General features: G+C 34.2%; 1 protein-coding gene across 1 annotated transcript; it reads left to right on the top strand.

The window, feature by feature from the left end:
* The first annotated feature begins 9 nt into the window (after positions 1-9).
* On the top strand, positions 10-21,370 carry LOC123543596 (uncharacterized). Its single transcript, XM_053547113.1, has 16 exons — positions 10-153; positions 3,193-3,276; positions 4,038-4,412; positions 5,030-5,112; positions 5,535-5,598; positions 6,071-6,244; positions 8,630-8,883; positions 9,241-9,574; positions 10,975-11,136; positions 14,759-14,930; positions 16,197-16,384; positions 17,576-17,736; positions 18,604-18,709; positions 19,095-19,203; positions 19,478-19,610; positions 21,193-21,370. Exons 1-16 carry the CDS (start codon positions 100-102, stop codon positions 21,368-21,370), a joined length of 2,631 nt encoding a protein of 876 aa, XP_053403088.1. The 5' UTR covers positions 10-99.
* The last annotated feature ends 967 nt before the right edge of the window (positions 21,371-22,337 follow it).

Here is a 22,337-nt window from a genome sequence, read left to right as displayed (position 1 = left end):
GCATTAAGCATTTATTTAAGGAACATCAGTGAACTGGAAGTTTATGATACAGGGATATTAAGCTCTGCACAAGCTTCGACATCTGTATTGACAGATGACATGTTTGCTGATGCTGTAAATAATCATTTACAGTCACAGTTCTTTAGCTTGGAGGTAATAATAAAATTTCCTGATTAATTCAAGACTTGTATGTCTTAAGGTACTTCCGCAAATTGAAATAAGAAATTCATGTGAAAAATCAGAATCCTCGAAACAGCTTTCGAAATGCAAGGACACAAAAAGTATATGATAAAAGTTGAAAAGGTATATCTGTAGGTTAACTTACGAGCATGAAAGCTACGCTGAACCCTATCTCCACAGTGCTTTGGAAGTAAATGAGTGAACATTATTGGTGCAAAATTTTGATATCGTATGCAACCTAAATTGCTATAAAATATTTATTTTCAAATCAAAGAAATGCCAAAATAGTGCACACGAGCGTTACTTTTTCAAGAAAATGTCGTTAAATATTCTAATGCACAAAACACGTGCACAGTTTTTCTAAAATGTTTCGCCGCCATGTTTATTTCAAGGAATTAAATATATGATTGCTCTTTTACCTCAGATTTCCTCACTGAAATATATATGGCTCCTTATTCATGGTTAGAGATATCCATTTAGTATAATTTTGCACCGATCTCCCTAATCTGTTACCGATCCTTTCTTTTAAAGAATAAACGCAATGTGTAATGATAATTTTCGCTTTACACACCTCTCTCGGACAAGAAAGCCGTTTCACTTAAAATTTGTAAGCATCCGCTGGCAAAATATCAATGAAAGATCGGAACTTTTTCTAAAATAAAGTTCAATTTTGATCATTTTGAAAAACTGGAAATATTGCACATTGTGTTGAATTTATAAATAAAACAAAAATCCCAAAAATAAACCATTTTAGAATTTTTCCGGGAACTATACGTTTCAGCCGAACAACGCATTTCAAGATGACACAAAACTGGTTTCTCTTTGTAAACAATGTCAAAGTTCACCTGAGGGAATTCGCTGAAAAAGTAAAAGTGCTTACTTGTTTCAGTTTTACGTCCTGTAGAAAACAATCAACTTTCATCTTTAAATGCATATATGTTCTATAATTATTCCAATATCAAAAACCATCCGATCTTTTCCGTGAGAAATAAAATGAAGCAATTTTAACTATTTGTTTACACTTCAAACACGTGAAATTAAAGGCATGTACTATCACGAGACTCCTGTGCATTTTGAACCTCGTGGTGAATAAACTGAATTTACTTTTAAGTATGGTGTCTCAGTTGAGCCAGTTATTTGTTAATTTCACAGGACATACATTAAAGAAGTGTTATGAGATTATGCATGAGTACGAATATTTCAAAGTCGACTTTATATTAACGACGATAGAAAACAAGTGTGCACTCGGCAAATAGCATCTATTATTTTCAGGTGAATACTGAACCCTGGTCCCAATGTTCGTAATTTTCAGATGAAGAACCCGTTATCCTTAGTTTCGTAGACAGTCTTAGTACTGGACAGCTGCTTCCGCTGTCAGTACCGCAGTAATGTAAAGTCAGTGTCCATTTCTATGCCGGAATTGCAATACACATTTTCTATCAGTTTAAAACTATGGAAGTGTGAAAAATATCATTCTTTAACAAAGAACCAAGATATAAAAAACTCACTTTTGAGATAGTTCTGACTTTATCGTCAGATTTTCGCGCAAAAAGTTCAATCGATTGCATTTTGTTTGTTTCGTAGTTTTCTTCAATTGTATTCAAATTGTATTACCTCCTAACATATTTGGCTGTACATTTTTTCTGTGATTTATTCTCACTGCGTTTTTAAAAAACATCCTGCATAAAATCTCATATTGTATAAAAATCGATAGATCAAAATTGGTTAGATTACGACGCATGAAACATCTAATAAGGAATCACTATACATATCTAACTTGTCCTGGACCAGTATGCGGAAATACTGTGGCCCAATGTTTCAAAATTGTCTAAAAATATTTGCATATATCGTGATAAAGCAAATATTTCGATTGTTATTATATAATTTATAAATATACAATCACGTATGTGTAAGAAAGTTACGTTAAGCAATTTCGGTAGTTACCGCAGAAAGTGCCGAAAATTCCATTTCCACAAAATTTACCGCGAGATAAGCAGCGCGTAAGTACATAAATTCCAGTATAATAAATTAAACCTTTCTTATACTTGCACAATCCTTGAAACGAATTTCGGATATCGTTGCCAAATCTTGTTCACATTAAGTCTGAGACTTGTCTTTACAATTCTAGGCAGTCTGGTACACCATACATAGAAAAAATCACTGTCCGCACAATTGCACTACTTTTATGTATGCTGAAAATAGCAACATGTACAAATGTATTTTCGTTTTAATACATGAAGTGGTCAGATTTGAAAACAGAGTTTGTAATAAGTTTAGTTCTATTCAGTAAGACAATTCTCCTATGCATTAATTGAAATTTTAAACTAACTTTTGCCATTCATGAATTTTTACTAAAAGTATTTGGAAAGGATTTATAAATCTAACCAAAAAATTTGAATTTGGAAAAATACAGGTAAAATATCTGCTTTGTTTATTTCCAAATTTCAGTATTACTTTTTATACAGCTACTTTTAGTTCAGGTCTTGCAAACTGAGCTGCTTTTGTGCTATAGAACAGCTGCATTTGAAAGCTTTTGTTCACTATATTTTCACACCGAAAATGAAGGTCACTCTAAATTCAAGAACGCGGAAGTACCTTAAATTATACAAACGTAAATGATCTCGTACGTTAGAATTTAACGTCTTTTACTAATATCTTATTATTTCTTATCAAAATTATAACTACTTTCTTAATAAGATGTCAAAGTATTACCGTTGTGATTATCGTCAAACAAGTCGGACATTCAGTGGTTCAATTATGGCTATAAATATTTCTTTCAGCTTGGTAAACTGACAATGACTTTGTCTCCGGTTTGTCTCCGTTTATATCAATATCACAATAGATTGTAATGTGATGAAATTCAAATAAAAATTTTGATTATCGATTAATTAAGGTACATAGAAAAAAATGCTGATATTTTATTGCGTTGATAGAAATTAACGATTATGTATGAAAAAATGATGACTCAGGCTTTTCTTTTAATCTTCTCAGTCAGTGTTTTTTTACTGATAGGTAGCATGTTTTGTGTTGGTGTTTGATGGAGCTGGTACAGCAGAGCTAGAAAGCGAAACAAGTGGAAGTCTAATCCCTTTTGACGTATGTTTCTAACAATAAACGGAAATATTCATGATTAACTAATAAACATTGAATTCAAAGGCGAGTCATTTAAAACATGTCTTAAGTATGCGCAACTAAACACGTGTTTCAAAAATACGAGTATTTATTTTCGTGGGCGAGTTTACCTGCTACCAGAGAATAATCCTATTGAGACATATAAAGCGGATCTATCAGGTGAATATTAAATATTGAATTACTTATAGTTTGGCATTCAACAGAATTCCGGATGGCAAAATAAATGTAGATTTTCCAAATCATTTTCCCATTTATTTACATGTTCCTTTTTAGATGCACGGCTAAGCGTTAAGAAATATTTTGTATTTGAACTTTTAACAGACACCGAGCAGCGAAAAAGAGAGAGCATTATCCAGTAGGATTTTAGTCGTATCATAGTTACACACATTTTACCAGTTTATTGGTTCGAAATATATACATGTACGTTTAAATACGAATGACAAAATCGTACACGGCGAACACGTGATTTGTGGATTATCATTACAGGTCTACTACCTTAAGTATATCAGTGTGGGTACTCTTTGTAAAAACAACCAACAAACTAACAGATCAATATGTTTTTATAAAATCACCGGGATGTTTAATTTTCGTTTCTTAGAAAAAAAAATTGTGTAAAAGTTTTAACTACATTGAGATTTGAAATATGTTTTACAAAGAGAAATTGAATCATTAACTGTAAACTTAATTTGCGTTCAGAAGTATTAGCACTGTTTATTTAATCACAGGTATGGACAAATTACATTTCAATGACGAGAGGAAAAGAGGTCACATTCACCGTTTTTCTCAATGTACCTTTTGGCTGTCCGGCAGGTTCACAGGATTGCTTTCTTCGATTCGTAGTGTACGATCCGTACGATTCGTACAGGTGCTATGACTCATCCATAGCAGTTATCCACAGCGATACTTGTGGTGGGAAACTAGATGGTGCTATGCAAGGGACAATAGGACACGTAACTTCCAAAAGTACAATTACGAACATCACTATAACTACAAAGAATAACCGTTGGTATCGACTTCGTCGGTATTTTCGCCTTGTTCTTAAGCTTGCAGCTGTGGGAAATTCTAAGCCATTCTGGAATACCCCGTCAGCAAGCATTACAGTACGGAACTGACAACACTTTTCTTTTTTTAACATACTAGATAAATTTGATTTAAAGAATTAAGACAAATTAGGTACTGGATAATGGTAAATGAGCATAAACTCCTCTTAATTATGTATACATTAACTATGAATCGGTTTAGACATCATATGCAGCGTTTGGGAATTAATATATACTTCTGATGGTTGTAAATCTGTAAAACCTCTGAAAAAAATTTAAATCAAAATTATCTGCTTCCTAAAACGTCGAGGTGTCTGGTCACTTTGCTCGTTTATTGTATTATAGTACTAGTATATTTATTAACACTACTATTCTAGTCGGAGGATAGAGCTCTTTCGTGTAATGTATTTTTAAAAAGCCGACACAAAGACAGCTTAGTAAGAACTCTGATATTACCCATAACGCACCATATACCTAGCATTACTTAAAACCCCCAAACAATTCTCTATGGTGCGTATGTAGATTATAGATAAATGTTTACCGAAAATTAATTGCAGATTTTTTCATATTCTATATTATAACGTTCATATTATTATGTCATATTACGGTATCTTATTTAAGGATTCACACTCACACACTTTCGTACTAGAATAACCTGTAACTTTCTTAAATGGTAGGTAAGAGTGTATGAGAACTACTACACGAGATACAGGGGCTGCTATTCGTTTGTTGACCCGTATATATACACTTTTGACCGAAGGTAAGATTTTCTCGTTTCTTGTAAGTTAGAACTTGCGTATTTGATACTCGTGTACATGGTGATTTACAAACAAGTGAACGTTTCTTACTGAATGCTAATTATATGTACATATCAAAGGCTGCACATGCCCATATTCTGTAAAATCTCTGGTTTAAGTTTACAATCACGTCTGTTTTAAGTAGCTTAAGGCAGCTGACTGCTTAAAACAAGTTTAAATTACAACAAACCCATTTTTTTACCTGACTGCTTAAGGCATGTGACTTCTATATTCAGATGACTGTTTGGGAAGGTAAAACTGTATACGTATAATGTATTCATATGAATCAAATGTACTTTTGATATTGTCTTAGCACCCTCTTAAAAACCAAGTGGTCGCTGAAACGTGTGCAAAATGTGTAAATATCTCATTTGTCTTTATTCAGATGGTATTCAAATCAGCTGTTAGAAGAGTTTGTATTGCTTCGTCATAAAACGCTTCCGATTGAGGTTTGTTTTACTTCGCACATTTTATAAAAATAAAATTAAATAAATCAGTCGTTGGCTTTATTTTCATTTATTTGTTGTATAATTTACTGTTTTTAATCAAGGAGAGCCAAGATGTCATTTCAAGTCCATGTTTTCTATGAATTTATACATATGTTAAATAAACTGTAAACATTTCAAAATTTAATGTAGATGAAGTACTCATTTTTAGTGTCAATTGGTTTCTGTATGAAAGTTGCCGTTAGAAATGGTTTGACTTATCAATTAATTGATTAATCAAACTGGTATCCATCATTTTGCGTCGTCCTATATGCATAGTTGATTTTTGATAGTCTGTAATCATTTCTATATCTTCAAATTCTGTGATTACGTTCATTTTATAGTTCCATTGATTATATTGTATTTTCTACGTAAAGAGATTGTTAACTCTACTTGTGTATAAATTAAATGAGACTGAATTATAATTATACAAAAGGTTCAGACAGTTACCGCCCCTTGTAATCGCTGGGCCACGTGCTCCTGTGCTGTTACCGTACGTGCTGGTGGGGATGTATTTTCCATCAACCACTGTTACGGGCATCTCACGAGCTACTTGTCAGCAAAGGATGGGATACTGAAAGTTTATAAATTATGGTCCACATGGTATCAGGTAGAGTTCATTTTATCTATTTTTCACTTTTCTTTTCTTTTAAGTGTAACAAATGACATACAAATGAGCGCATTTGAGAAAAAAATCTTGAAATTAATAAGTACGTAGTCCTCTTGATAGCTGGAAAAGAGCCATCCTCCTTGAACTAGCTGACAATAAGATACATATTAACGTTTGGATACATCAATGATGAGTCATACGAGTATAAGTCACTCAAGTTGGGTTTCGTTGATACTAAGCGACATGTTACAGTTTAGCAATACCACTGAGACCAGACCAGAAAGAAAATGCCTCTGTACATGTTATATTCTAGGTATTCTATAAGAACCATAGCCTCGATACCCTCGTGGTAGAGCGTCCGCTTCAAGTGCGGGAGGTCGTGGGTTTGATTTCCCCGGCCGCGTCATACCAAAGACGTGAAAAATGGTACCAGTAGCTCCCTTGCTTGGCGCTCAGCATTGAAAGGGAAACTGGCCTCTTCATACCCTCGTGGCGATGGATTCCATCAGGAATGAGGTGTCGGGAGTGATTAATATAAGTTGTTGAACTTCCTTCACAATCGACCTAAAATAAAATATATAGCATAAAATAACCATTGTCATGAACGGGAAAGTGCACTAACCTATTTTAACCTAAAACGCCCTGTTCGGTGAATCTAGCATATTGAAAAAGCGGTAATTAATTTATCTCTTCCAACGTGCTCCAGTCACATTGCCTTAATATTTCATATTGCAGAAATACTCCACATATTTTATGCTTTCATTAACGTTTCAGGAAAACCTTGCGTGAACTTCACTAATGAACACGCGGTCTAGAGGTCACAGCAGTGTGCACTTTACAATAAAACTCGAAATGATGAATGAAATTCATCTTGTATATGATTTTGAATTTGAAGTCATTCATTGGTATACACCTGTACTGTTTATTTAATTCATATTGCACATTTATGCTGCATAAACACATTTTAGCGTACACGTGTAATTAAACGACGACTCACATACATTTTACATCAGCCATCAGAATGGTTTTGTAATCTAGACTTCACTAGGGAAGTTCAACCGAGATTTTTCTGTAACGTTGAAAAAACTATGAACTACGCGTTGTTTCTCTATGTTAAGAAATATTGAAGAAATGTACCCGGTGCACATTGGAAGATAAATTGTCACTTGTTCAATTGTCACATGTCCAATATCCATAGTACACATTTAACGAACTGCACGTTTTAGGTATGAAATGCGCGATTGAAATGTGTCAGTTTATTTTTCCCGTTTATGACCATGGTTCTTATAAAATACTTAGGGGTAGGGTATAACATGAACAGAGGCATTTTCTTTCTGGTCTGGTGCCAGTGAGCAATACTACCTGCATTATATCGAGATGACTTCACCGTTTAACTTAAGTTTCAAAGGTCGAAGTCTCTTATTATTACAAACTTTGATGAGAAAATGTGTGGAACTTTCTAAAAGAGACCTTACATAAACTCAGAAGGTTCAAATTCTTTTTTGGCAGATATTCACAAAGTCACAAAGGCAGATCAAAAATACCTAATGTATACTCAAAGAATGTTATTGTTATCGAATTAAAAAAATGTATTATAATACCGCGTCGTACATTGGGGCGTAAATTTACTTATATTGAACTAATCCAAGTAAAGGGGTGCTATAGTTTACTGAATACATGTTTTATACATAAAAGGACACCAACCATTCTAATGTACTAAACTTGTCTCGTTGGCGCAGAAGGTTAGAGTGAACGCCAAACACCATGTATTGGTATAGGTGTGGGTTCGAATCCCGGAAAGGTAAGATTTTTTTTATGAGCACATTGTATAATGTCCAGATTTTTTCACGAAATAAACGTAAAAATTTGTGATTACAAATTTGTGAATACTTTATTCAAAATATGTCACAGCTAAAATGTTAATTTTTATGAAATGAAATGAATTTTGAGGGAAAATATACAGAAGAAAATGAAGGGGAAAAATTGAAGAAAACATAATTCACAATATTCAAACAGTAAATACTGAATTCAAGACAATAAAATATGATACGTACTAATTGAGTTATAATCAATAATACAGTAAAAAATAATCTGGGGCTCGAACCTACACGTTATGTGCATGCCATGTATGTGCGGCAAACACTCTTACCAATACGCTGTGCTGTCTTTGTCTGCAACTCAGCTAATTTGTTATATTATATACCTATTTGTTAAGTAAATCATCAGCCGAGATGATCCGAATACCAGATCCACCTTAGTATATGAACTCGCCTAAAGGTCATTTTTGAAGGTCAAAGTATATCTTTCTATAGTTCACGAGTAAAAATCAAACAAAAACACAAAGAAAAACAACTCGCAATTAACGATTCCTTTCTTGATTTACAGATAATCCTTCCGACGGGAATGCATGTATATGTGTATATAATGTCCTACTTTAATTACATGATGAACGTTTACGTGGCACCGACACCATCAGATTTCGAACAAATGGAAGGTCTTTGTGGAAATTTCAACGGCGACTTTAGAGATGACACTGTTCTTCGCGGTTCAACCTATTCTGATCCTGTCGAAACATATTATGGCTATTGGTGGTGGTGGAGCCGTTACTTTTATCCTCATGCCTTTGCATATTCATGGGGGTAAAGTTACCATGTTTCGTTAATACTTACTCGATATAGATTTTGTTGATATGCTTATTTCATGCATAACTAATATTATCATGGAGAAACGTTTTTGACATGGTTACCTGCCAGATTAATACATTGTTCAGTTTGGCCATACTCATTAGATTCCTTTAGAAAAGCATATTAAATTTCTTTAATTAAATTTGCAATATTAAAATGAAGTCAATATATCAAATTATTTTATAACTTTCAATTAGGAAATTTCAAAAAAAGTATAAGCCTTCATATAGAAACCTATGTGAATTTGTAAAAGTGATGAAATATTATTTCTTGCTTGGTATTTAATTTCTGTATAATATATATTTTGAATAGTTTATGGTTGACGGGAAGATCAGACGAAAGTCTGATAAATCCTGATGTTTACGAAAACGTAGAAGTATGGGACAGCAATAAGAAGCTTTGCGTCTGTCCGGATGCAAACAGCGGCACTAGCTACGACGCTTTGTGCTCGGCAGATGAAGAAGCGACGTGTACGCGTCCAATTTGGCGATGGGGTACTTTGGTCGAAGCAACGTCACGACAGGCGCGAGACGTTGACGGTAACGTACAATATATACACCGTTCAAAAAGAGGTATAACAAGAAGACTGGTTAAGATGAAGAACAGGTGGGAAAAAGCTCGGGAAAAACATGCTGCATTGCGGAAGGTAACGTTTCGAAATCACTGTGCATGTCTGTTTATTGAAAGAGAATATATATTGCTAACGATATTTCTTGCATTTTAAGATATCCGGTCCATGAATAGGCAAGTTCTGTGTAACAGTGCAATTAAAATATATCAAATACTGATGCCTGGTAAGCTCATATAATTTTGGTATCATTTTAAAGTGTATTGTCTACATAAAAAGAAAACACAAATTATATGACAGAATATTTTTAATTTTTTATTTAGTATATTTTTTAATATTACTGCAACAGAAACCCAGTTATTACAGTGTGAGATTCAAAAACATGACAGAAGATATTCCTGTATGTTATTATGGTCATCTTATTTACAAACTATTGTTCAGCAGGCGCAACACTTTCAAATGATACCTCCCCCAAAAAACAGGGGGTCACCAGGCATCAAAATGTTAATCTATCACATAACAGAGTAGAAATAATTTAGATTTGAGACATTCTATAAAATGAAGAAAACAATTGTTTTTGAAACAGGCCATGAAATTGTATCTTGATGCTCAGCCTCCTGCAAAGACGTTTGTCTTTAAGATTTAATTTTTATATATTTTACAGCGTAGTATTTGTGGTTTAGATATCGTGTCTTTTTATAGCATTACCTGTGTTACCTGCATTTTGCCTGCATTCAAACTCTCCCCCTCCCTCAAAAAATACCTGCACTCAACAAAATTATTCAAGAGAAAAACTTTTAACCACAATAAACATGGGGTTCACCGGCTCCTTTTACACCATCTTGAACAAAATAACATGCGTATGAAGAATACTCTCTACATGACCGCAAACAGGCAAAGATGGCTCTATCAAAATGTCATGTTATACATAAGCTGAAATTCTGTACATTTCATAATCTCCTGTATTAAATTATACTATTCATTGCAGGTCTTTCAATCCAAATTTCCTCATTATTCACCATCAAACAGAGGAACGTTTTTCTGCGTAACCACTTCTTCCTTATTGTGGTCATCTAAGGGCAAATAGCTGTGCTCTTGCGCCTATTGACACCTGTAAAATACGCACATTGTGGGTGTTAATATTCAGGTCCGATGCGTACTATTAATCGATTTAAGTGGTTTTATTGTCGTAGTACGTCATTGGTTTCGTTTATCTTTGTTTTGTGTTTTGTCTATGTTTCTTATGTATATTTTAGACATGTTCACATCACTACTATATAACTTCAAAAGGGGAACGGTCCGAGGGATATATATATGTTCATATATCGCTGCTTGTCCTATTTATTTGTTTATTTGTTTTCTATGTGCACCCTTGTAATGTAAAACGCCAAACTTTCTATGCTAACCTCACACGTACCATGTCAGATGCATTTTGTCGCTTTGTTTAATTATCTGTGATATGATTCTTTCATGAGCAGAAGAGGCAGATTAATAACAGCACGACAATATCATGGGAAGAAGCAGAAACAATATGTACAGAGAAATTGAGCAATGATTGTAATACCTACTCGAAGAAAGATGACGTCAGTGACATTGCTGAATCCAATGACACGCTAGACAACTGTATAAGAGATACTATGGTAAAGTTTGCTTTCTTCTAGTTTGACTCGCATGTGATACATCAAAACTTTAAATATGCAAGAAAAAAACCAATCGATCGCGCTTTCACAGACTGCGAAAGATAAGTTTCTTACACGAGACATTAGTTAATTCTTCAGTACTTGAAGTTAAGTTTGTCCTCAGTGTATAACTATATCTTTGGATATTAAAAATGTCAGTCCTTATGTGAAGGATAATTTTTTGATAAATTTGCACACCGTTATTATTAAAAAAACGTTTAAATAGTAAACAATTTTACACCTGGAAAATTTGGGTTTTGGAAACATAGACATCATAAAAATATTGAAATACGTTTTAGAATTAAAAAGCTCTTTTGCTAATACTAAAATGAAACTTGAGTGAAACCAATGTTCTTAGCTTTTGAGACTAGACTAATTTCATTTCGAACATGTTTAATTTTACGTAAGAAGACACGTTTAATACTATTATGTGTTTTATAGCTGTTACTTTGCAGAAATACAACCAAATAATGAAATTCAATGGATGAAATGTATAAAGGATCAATCTGACTAAAGTACTTGATCTTCTTAACGAAGGAAGATCTGAGGATGACCTTTTCACATTCATCTTTCTGTATATTTGGATTTCCTTATTGCTATTTGTATTTTCGCAAATCTATTTTTATTTGAATCAGTCAGATGACTCGTTTCAACAAACATTTGGCTGAACCATCAAAATAGCGCCGAATGTCACAGGGTGAGAAAAATGTGCAGTCAGTCCGGGTTCCGGACCCAGGACCCCTCATTTACAGGGCGAGTGCTCTGCCGACTGAGCTAACCAGCTGCCCGACACATCTTCTCCCCCGACTGACCACGTCCGTACCGTGACATATGATACCTCTCAAAACACGGGGTCATGATGTGGTCGTCATAGGAATTATTTTTATAAACATGAAAAACCCAGGATAAATAGAGATTTTTAAACTTATACTTTCACTTTCAAAATGTTGAAAGCAAGGCTTAAAGCTCTGGTTGGCGAGCAAGGGTCGTCGGAACGAATTTAATAATAACATGTCTTCAAATCGAAAGCGTACTTAAAGAAGTACTTTAGTCAGATTGTATAACATATTTTTTAAGTCGAAATGATATTGCAAATTAACAAACCAACACAGTCTTGTCAAAACTTGTTTCGCTTTCAAATTGATAAGCTTCTTCAGTTGACAATATATGAAATACACACCAATAGCTCTAAAGTCAAGGTCATACTTTGTGGTTAAATGTTATCATGCTTTGTTTCTTGTCCGGTCCATCATTCTGCCATTTATCTAGTGAATTTAAAATTACTTGACACGAGTAGTCCCTATTACAAGCTGATGTGTCATGCAGGTGATCTAAACCCCTAGCTTCAAGGTCAATGTCACTCTTAGAGGTAAAATTTTCACATGGCTTGTTTCTTGTCCGGTCTATAACTCTGCCATTCACCAAGAGATTTTAAAATTACTTGACACAAATGTCTCTCTTAATAAATTGATGTGTCAAGCGCAAGACCCAGACCCCTAGTTCCAAGGTCAAGGTCTCACGTAGAGATCAATTGTTAACATGGTCTGTTTCTTGTCCAGATCATAACTCTGCCATTCATCAAGGAAACATGAAATTACTTGGCACAAATGTTCCCCATAATGGGGTAATGTGTCACGCGCAAGACACAAAAAGCTCGCCCGCTTAGCTCAGTAGGGAGAGCGTTGGTCTACGAACAGCGGGATCGCGAGTTCGATCCTCGGGCGGAGCGTATGTTCTCCGTGACGATTTGATAAAAGACATTGTGTCTGACATCATTCGTCCTCCACCTCTGATAATTCATGTGGAGAAGTTGGCAGTTACTTGCAGGTTTGTACTGGTACAGAATCCAGGAACACTGGTTAGGTTAACTGCCCGCCGTTACATGACTGAAATACTGTTGAAAAACGGCGTTAAATCCAAAACAAACAAACAAACAAAAGCAACACACATATCCCTAGCTCAAAGATTAAGGTCTTATTTGGAGGTTACAGGTTAAGAGCATCAGTTTAATGTCCAGTCGATAAACTACCATTCATCAAGGGATTCAAAACTCACATGATGCGAATGTTCTCCATGATGAGATGATGGGTAATGTTTAAGACTCAGGCCCCTATCTCAAAGATCAAGGTCACACTGAGAGGTCAATTGTTACAGTTTTTTGTCTCAGTAACTTTACTTTGTATTGATGGATCTTCAAGTAAGTTGCACTTATAGTCACCATAACAAATTTGATTTGTTGCATGAAAGACTCAGACCTCTAGCTCAAAATCTAGGTCACCTTCGGAGACTTTTTTGGTATTTTTGTCTGTTCTTTAACTTTTTTTGCATGTGTGTGTATTTAAATAATTTGACAGAATTATTCACCATTTTAAGACCTTGTGCCATGTGCAATGTGCAAAGGTCTCTGTAACGTGTAACAAAGTTAACTTACTTCCGTTTCATATGATTACGTACAATATTTGTGTTTCTTTACCAATAATTTAAAAATGAAATTTTGTTAAATGTAAGATGATTGGTATTGATAGACATAAAGTAGCTATTAACAAGTTTAGCCTTCCAGTATGCAAACCCAGGCACAAGTCAAAACTTTATGGTATATATATAGGTAAATGCAGTATCATTATGATTGAAATATATTAGGTAAAAATGTAAAGCAACTCTACATTGACCAACTGTGGACTTAACTCTTTCTGGTGTGTAATTTAAAAGCAAGTTGCTTTAGAACAATATAAATGTCATGCATTTCATTTGTTTATTAATTATTTCAATTAATATGATAAAATATTTCATTATATTTTCATTTATTTTTCCCTACAAATTTAGAAATGAAATCACATTTAATCATTAAAATACTGGTATTATAATTTGAAAGCATTCACCAGTTATATATTTCGAGACAGTTTCAAACTATATAACGTCTTCATGAATTATGTGGTATATAGTTATGAATTATAAACATTCTTAGGATGTTGCCCTATTACTTAGAAAAAGATGTTGTATTGGCATTCAATATATGATTTAATAAAAATGTCCCTAGGCGAGGGACTTTGGTACCTCTGTTACAAATTCTTGTTTTGAGGGGTTTAACGTCACTCCAACACAATTAAAGGTCATATGGCTACTGGGTGGGGAAGACCTAAAGTGCCCTTCTTGGAATTACTTCATCACGGGAGGGCACCCAGGTAGAACCGTCAATCTTCACTAAGTCAGCTTGATGACCCCCTCACTTGAAGAAGTACATTCAACTTATCGAGGTTTCGAATCCAGCGCGGTTCGGGGCAAGTGATTCTAAGTCATTGACCTTAACCACTCGGTCACGGAGGCCCCAATTTTATCTATTTGTGATTACATACTAAAAACCATGTAAACTATCAATGGTTATTTGTCGCATGTTGTCAATGAGTGAAATAAGGTATATATATTTTTTTTGTGTTTTTAAATAAACAAAGTAAGTATTAGTCACTTGTAATTTCACTTCAGTAATTTGTTATAAGAATACAGTAACCTGCTATAACATATTAGAAAGGAATTTTCTGATGTAATAAATATAATTGTATTTTTATCGAAATTGTAATTATTACAGGAAAGTGGCACGTCGGACTGGGTAACCCCACACTGCGATGCTTTAACGCAGAAAGTGACTGTGGAACTTGATAAAGATGTTGAATTTACAGAAAACAATACAGAGCTAGCAAATAACATCAAGGAGTCAGCTTGTCCAAGCAACTGTAGTGGACATGGACAATGTGTTAACCGTAAGTTTGCAAATTTAAAGTCTGTGTTCATATACATCTAAATTCTAACTACTATAGCGGTCATTTAGAATATATATTTGAAGAACATATGCATGTATTTGGTCTCGGCGCTGTTACATTTTGTGATCCACTGGGAGCATAAAGTCCGTTCAGTGGGGTACGGGTTCCCCTCCAGGAGCCACCCGACCGAGGTTCCCGAGGCGAAGGCCTTTTTGGACGGACGACGGGACAGGAGATTCCAGTTTATGCTAGGGCATAAACGTTGTAGCATATTGCTGTGTCTCTTATGAATAGACCAAACTTAGTTTGACTGATGTTTTTGATTGGTTGCATTATATGCCTCTAATGGATAGCCTTGAGATTTTATTGCCTTTAGTTCTAAAGTTGTTTTACAGCATCATAAGAATACATTTAGATTTAAGGATATAAACATATTTGAGTTTTATTTGATTTACATTTTTTAAATTCTCTTAGATAAAAAATCATATTCATCAATCCGTTTCTACCTTCGAACACCATTCCCTTTGCCCAAATTTTGTTTTGCAACCATCTTTAAATTTGATTTCTCAATCTCACAGAATTGATTGAAAGTTTTAAAGTCATTTACAATGCGTACATAAGCGTGAAGCCATCTTGATATTTACCTAAATCAAATATAACGAGAGAGTAAGTGGCGCCGTAGTTATCAGATTGCACTGCAGCTCGGCTCGATTCCCAGTTACGACTGATATTCAATCTAGTGTTCAGTGCTGGGTGAGTATTTAAACTGGTATCCTAGAGATAAATGATAACTGTCGCAAGTTTTGTTGTATTTTTTGTTCATTCTAGGTCGGAACTTTCATGGTCTTTATGTGTAAAATGGGAAATATTTACCATTTCCAATTTTTTGTCGAACTCCATATTCAATGGTCTTTATTGAAAATGCACAAACACTCCCCTATGATACACGAACGCAAATTCATGCAGGTAGCTATTTTTAGACCAGGTGATCATTGAAGGATAATTATACGCGACAATGATTACTAGAGTTACTAGTATAGTGTTCACTAAATTCTCGTAATTGTAAAGGAAGTTAATTTTCTTTACATTATTTAACTAGAATTTAGTGAATACTAAAGTGGACAAGTGGGTGTATAGCATCTGTGTATAGTTATAGATGTCACTTGTGCCTGACTTGAAATGATTATTAAGTTAAACGTGAGCCTGCTCATTTTTATACATTGACAGCTAATTATTGGTCGCTTTTGCCCTATAAATGTGTTTCAGAGACATGCATATGCATCGAGGATTTTGCAACAGATCTTTGCCTTGTAAACATAACAATCGGGCCATTGATAGAGGAACTTGCGGACGAAGGCATTTGTGACGTCAGTACCGGGAGTGCATGCGACTATATTCTTATTGTCGGCAATGGATTCATCGAAACCGCTAAATGCAATTTAACAGTCTATGTGGTAAGGATATAATTTTTACAGTTTGCTCCTTGAAATGAAATTTTGAAAACCGAGGCATGGCTCTGCTGCTTTAATTCGTAACTAATTCTTCGGAAGTACTTTACATTTGGTAAGAAACTTTAAGATGTTGGCAAAATACCGAGATATGTCAGCAACTTAATTTTTCAAAAGATAGTTTTGCTTTAAACTAAATTTTAGGTGAATTTAAACTTGGCAAAATATTCAAAAGAGAGTCATCTTTCACAGCAGAGACGCACCTATTGTAAAATAATTTAATTTCGAGGCCAATATATTTTTAGGTGGACGGATAGCTCAGTGGTTTGCACACTGGCCTTCCAATCCTGAGGTCGGGGGTTCGATCCCCGGCAGCTACTCGGGAATTTTCAGAAACGCTTTTCAGTGTTTCCCACCCAACTAGAGCTGTACTGGTCAGAAACCCAGGCAATCCTTGCGTGTATCAGTGCTATACACTGGGCACGTTAAAGAACCAGGCTGTCTATTCGCAACGAGCTAGGCTAAGTTAGCCGGACAAGCCTGTATCTGATTTCTGATCTCACTGTCGTGGGGGCTTTGTCTCACTCTGTCCCTCTGGTCAGATCGCTCTGTGTCTGTACTAGTAAAGGATGAATTATGCGCCCTGTGTGGCTGCATTTGAACCATGTAAAGCGCCTTTGAACGTGAAATTGATCATGAAAAGGGCGCTATATAAATCTGGTATAATAATAATAATAATAGTTTTCTTCAAAACAGATGTTTTACCGGGATTTGAACTTTTGTAGACCAAATAAGTACAAACTTAATTTTGTCGCTGGAATTTATTTAGTGGGTTGACGCCACCATGAAATCCAGAAAAATTAGCCCCCATTCCCTAAGACTATAAAAGATTTTATTGTATTCATAACAAAAGTGTCCTTATGGATTAAATACGATTTGAAAGTATGAATTCAGTTATAAATATTCTGATGCCGAATATGAAATACACGTGGATATATATGGGTAAATCATGTTTTGTTAACTAAAAAAAAATGTAATGCTTCTCTTTGTGTTATTATCTTTAAGCAATGCATAAAAGTCCATTTATTAGTAAAGGTTGACATGTTTAATTATTTAATTAGCATTAAGTAGTTAGTCATATTACATCTTCTATATGACAAAAAGTATATACAGACGAATGTATTTCTAAATATTAAGGCAGGAACAGACGGAATCTTTAACTTGACAGACGAGTACGAAGTCGATTGCAGTTATCTGAATTACAATGAACTCTACGCACCGATTCTTGGGTCAAATTCTTCCCAAAACGCTACTACACGACGGAGGATCGCAGATGATGAATATCCGTCAGCAACGTGGTATACATTTGTGTCCAACGACTGTTGTGATACTGGACATACTGCACAAACTCAAAAATGCCGATAACGAACAATAGTCACTTTGAAGGTAACTTACAATATGTCTACTTTATTCTTCAATATTTTGAATTATGTCTTTGTATTACTGTTAAGATATTTGATATATGTATGTGTTCATATGACCTAACTTGTGTCGATGTGTCTCTTAACATAACACAAACTGATATATGACCCGGGGATGTGCCTACGCCTATATATATTTTGAGCAATGAAACGATCTGTCTCGAGGTAACTATGTCTTAGACGACGCTCTTTAAGATGTAATTTTCTGGACAATGTTGAACCACTGAGCTCCTTAAGATATAATTTTCTGGACAATGTTGAACCACTGAGCTCTTTAAGATATAATTTTCTGGACGATGTTGAACAACTGAGCTCTTAAATATGTAATTTTCTAGGCTACATCGCTTTGACGATTCCTTCTGGCTCATTGTTTTTTTTTTACTTATATTTTTGCATACAGCTAATTATACTCTGCTTACCTTCCGTGTGACGGCTGTAAAAGACACTGTATTTCAACTTGGAGTTATATCTTCTGTATTTCTGCCTCGTTGAGTCCATACAATTTTTCACTACAATAGACTTTCCTTAAGCCGGTGCAAGTTGGGCGTGAGAGGTGTTGCACATTTCGTTGCCTTTTATGAAAACAAACAAAACCGAGGCTGATATTACTTTGCTTCGTTGCGTTCAAAGCTTCCAAAATATCTTAGTGACTTATCTGGTTGTTTTGTTGAAGTTCGCTTCAGGCAATGCCTTAAATTTGACGTACAATGTATTGATGTTAAGCCTATGTCTTTCTTATTCAAGCTGTAGCTCTGTATATCTGTCATTCGTAGGGATAAGGGATCTTAGGGAATTTATTGTTGATTTTAAAGTTATTTCTACAACAAGCACGTGCTTAGTTTTAGTTAGGGTTAGGTTTAAGGGTAAATTTAAAGTTACTATGTTACTCTTTAGATTTTTTAATAACCTTGATGAATCAAACATTTATGCTTGTAAAATTTCGAATGTTAAATAGAATAATTAAGAACCTACACTAAATATGAATTATTTTGACAATTATTCATCACTGTAGCTAAAATAATGATTTGAGAGGGAATTTATAGATCCCGAAATATCTTCAACACAAAACAGAAAATCATGCCATGACATTGCAATTTGACAGGAAGTTTGGGATAAGCATTGTTTAAAGAATACTAGACTGTAAATTGAAAGACACCAACATTTTTCGACTTTGCTTATGGTATAAGTCTTTTTCTCTTTTGAGTAGATGTAATTACAGTTTATTAACATTACAGACAGGGTTCTGCTACATTGAAGCTACATGTTACACTTCTGGTACCTATCTTTCTGGCAGTTCTTGTGCTAAATGTGACACAGCACAACACCTTTTCGTTTGGACAGACGGTAGATTTAATTCTACATTTAGTTTAAATATAATCTCGTGTGTATAAAATCAGCAATCAATTAGCACATCACTTTTAATATTATACCCATTGACCAAGTAAAAGCAAAACTTTCCCCCTTGGCTTTCTAAACATTAAATATAACGACACACTATAGGGCGGTATCTTTTATCAAGATCTCTTCAGTTAAAGCCCTTTAATTTTTTTCTAATTATTCGTAAATTCCCCACAAGACAAAGTAACCCTATTGATGGATTATTTTATATGTTTCTCAGGATGTAATAAAACGGATGATACAAACACGAATAATCTGATCATCATTATGAGCTGTATAGGTGGCGCTATCCTTGCTGTAGCTGTGGCACTAGCTCTCATCATTTATTTCAAAATTAAGGCCAAAAAGATGAGGTAAGGCCTATTTCAAACTCTTTGTACCTTATTGTTTCAAATTAATTTCTACGAGTTTTTAGTTGGTTCATATTGTATTGATTATGCTATCAGTACTGCAAAGGCATTGCGAGCGTAAGCAACACTACTTCAAAATGTAACACGTTTTAACAAATTCTAACTTGGTGAGATATTCAACTTATAAAACAGAATCTTTCATACTCCAACATATGAATAGAAAAAGCTCGAGTCGGTTACTTGAAATAACAATCTGACTAAAGTACTTGATCTTCTAAACGAAGATCTGAGAATGACCCATTCACATTACGTCTTCTGTATATTTTGGATTTCAAATATTGCTATTTTTATTTTCGCAAATCTATTTTTATTTGAACCAATCAGACGACTTGTTCGAATGTCAAAGAGTAAGAAAAATTTGCAGTAAGTCAAGGGTTCGAACCCGGGACCCCTCGCTTACAGAGTAAGTGCCCTACCGACTGAAATAACCGGCTATCTGACATCTTACGACATAAGAATTATAGATATCAAAAACCAAGGATTTTTTAAGCTTGCAGAATATTGTAAGTTAGCTTTTGACTGGCTAGCGGAAGGGTCGTCAGAACGAGGCTATCAATAGCTCGTGTTCAGATCCTAAGCGTAGCGTAATAGGATATGTACTTCAGTCAGATTGCTTGAAATAACAACACATTCGTTTGATATATATTATTGTCCTTCAAAGCAAAAGTATTAGACAGGCTGGTAACATTGCCCGATCGGGCTTAAGGCATAAAAAGTAATATTTCATGAAAACTAATGATGCTATTTTTTTCAAACTTGGTCCATTTATTAAGCATAACAAATTATACAAATTAGAATAAAAATAACTTGGTTGCCTTCAGTTTTGGTAGAATTATTTCCCCTTTTCAGATTTTTATGATGCATAATCTTTGAAGTCCAAAAAATATGTTCTAATGCTAAGTTTAAAACAAAAAAAGGGTTCAATGGCTTTCTAATACTCTAAATTATTGCGCTAGTACATGAATTTTTACATTTTACTCAGCTTTCACTTACAACATCATAGAGAAATGTTAGTTTAAAAAGAATGCTCATACATCTGCACTAGAAACGAAGTATTAATCCTAAATATATAGAATAAGAGTATTGGCGCACAAGTTTGGAGCAATAGAAAGCCATTGAACCTTTTCTGTTTTAAACATTGCATTAAAAACATAACTATTTTGGACTTCAAAAATTATGCATCATAAAAATCTGAAAAAGGGAAGTAATTCTAACAAAACTGAAGGCAACAAAGTTACTTCTATCTTGATAAGCATCATATGTTATGCTTAATAAATGAACCAAGTTTGAAAGAAATATCTTTATTATTTTTCAAGAAATATCACTTTTTATGTCGTAAGCCCGATCGGGCAATGTTACCAGCCTGTTAGATTGATCCAATGATACTGTCACTTAAAGTCAGAAAAAATATGAATGAATCCATTTTATTTAGTTCCGACGTTCATTTCTTACTAATTATCAAAATTATTAATATTAACAGGAATAAAATTATTTGTAGTTCAGTATTTTTGATATATTTGTGTAGAATGGTAGCACCATTGGTACAATCCACTTTTGGACAATCAAAAAAGACTTTCTTGGTTAAAGGAAGTAACGTGGCAGTTTTTGAACACCATTTTGGACACACAAAAGGGAGTAAAATGGCAGCAGAGTATACATCTGACGATGATGATGATGATGATGATGATGATGATAAAATTTAGTGATTGTGTCTTTCAACAGTTACTTCTTATAGATTCAAATGATAAACATTAACAAACATTGATGCGAAGTAAGCTTATCAATGTAGCTTACCAAATCGAACACAAATGCATTACTTATTTTATGGACAAGGAATTAATTTCATAAAACGCCATTCTTGAATAATGGACTTTTATCATTGACGTGTGATAGAAATTTCTTGTTTATTTTGTTTTGAAATACTTCATTGTTCTTATAATTCTTTTTTTATTGTCTGGTCAGCAAAACATGTCTCAGCTAGATAAATTAACTTATTACTAAATTATATGCAAAAGCTGTTAAACATGGTCAAATATCTAATTAACTATTGAATTTTAGTAAGGTCTTACCATAAATTGCCATTTTAAATGGAATTTGTGACAAGTCATGAATTTCACCATCTGAATCATGTTTTAGGAGTGAATTATATAGTTAAGCCCTATTCCTTCTATTTTGCATCTATTTTGCACCAATTTGTTATTGTGTTACTAAAGCATAACACGTCTGTTTTGATAGTTATTGTTAATAATTACATTTATTATGTTACGTTTATGTTAACCTTGCCTCTTCAGAAACACGAACACGTATTAACAAGTGTATCACGTATATTGCAACAATGACGTTAACTTCAGACACCTGGGGTCAAGACCCCCTCACTTCTTCGCTCCTGCCAGTTGTTAGCCAATACTTTTAGCATTATTACACGAACAGACTATAGGTGACGATCATAAAACAGGTTTTGTTACAATTTCAGCATGTTTTACCATCAATGCTATTGAAAAGTAAAGATAGACATCTGTGAAATTGAAAATCCCAAATTCATTTTAACTTTACAAATTACTTATTCATTACAACATTGTGGTTGCGGATCCTGTATGTATTACATATTTTCGTCGTGAAAAACAATCAATTACAGGTCTAAATGGCCCAAGATATTGCACCTTCTTACTT

This window comes from Mercenaria mercenaria, chromosome 7, assembly GCF_021730395.1.
Source record: "Mercenaria mercenaria strain notata chromosome 7, MADL_Memer_1, whole genome shotgun sequence".
In the NCBI taxonomy this organism is placed as follows: domain Eukaryota; kingdom Metazoa; phylum Mollusca; class Bivalvia; order Venerida; family Veneridae; genus Mercenaria; species Mercenaria mercenaria.
This window is presented reverse-complemented; position numbering and strand designations above follow the sequence as displayed.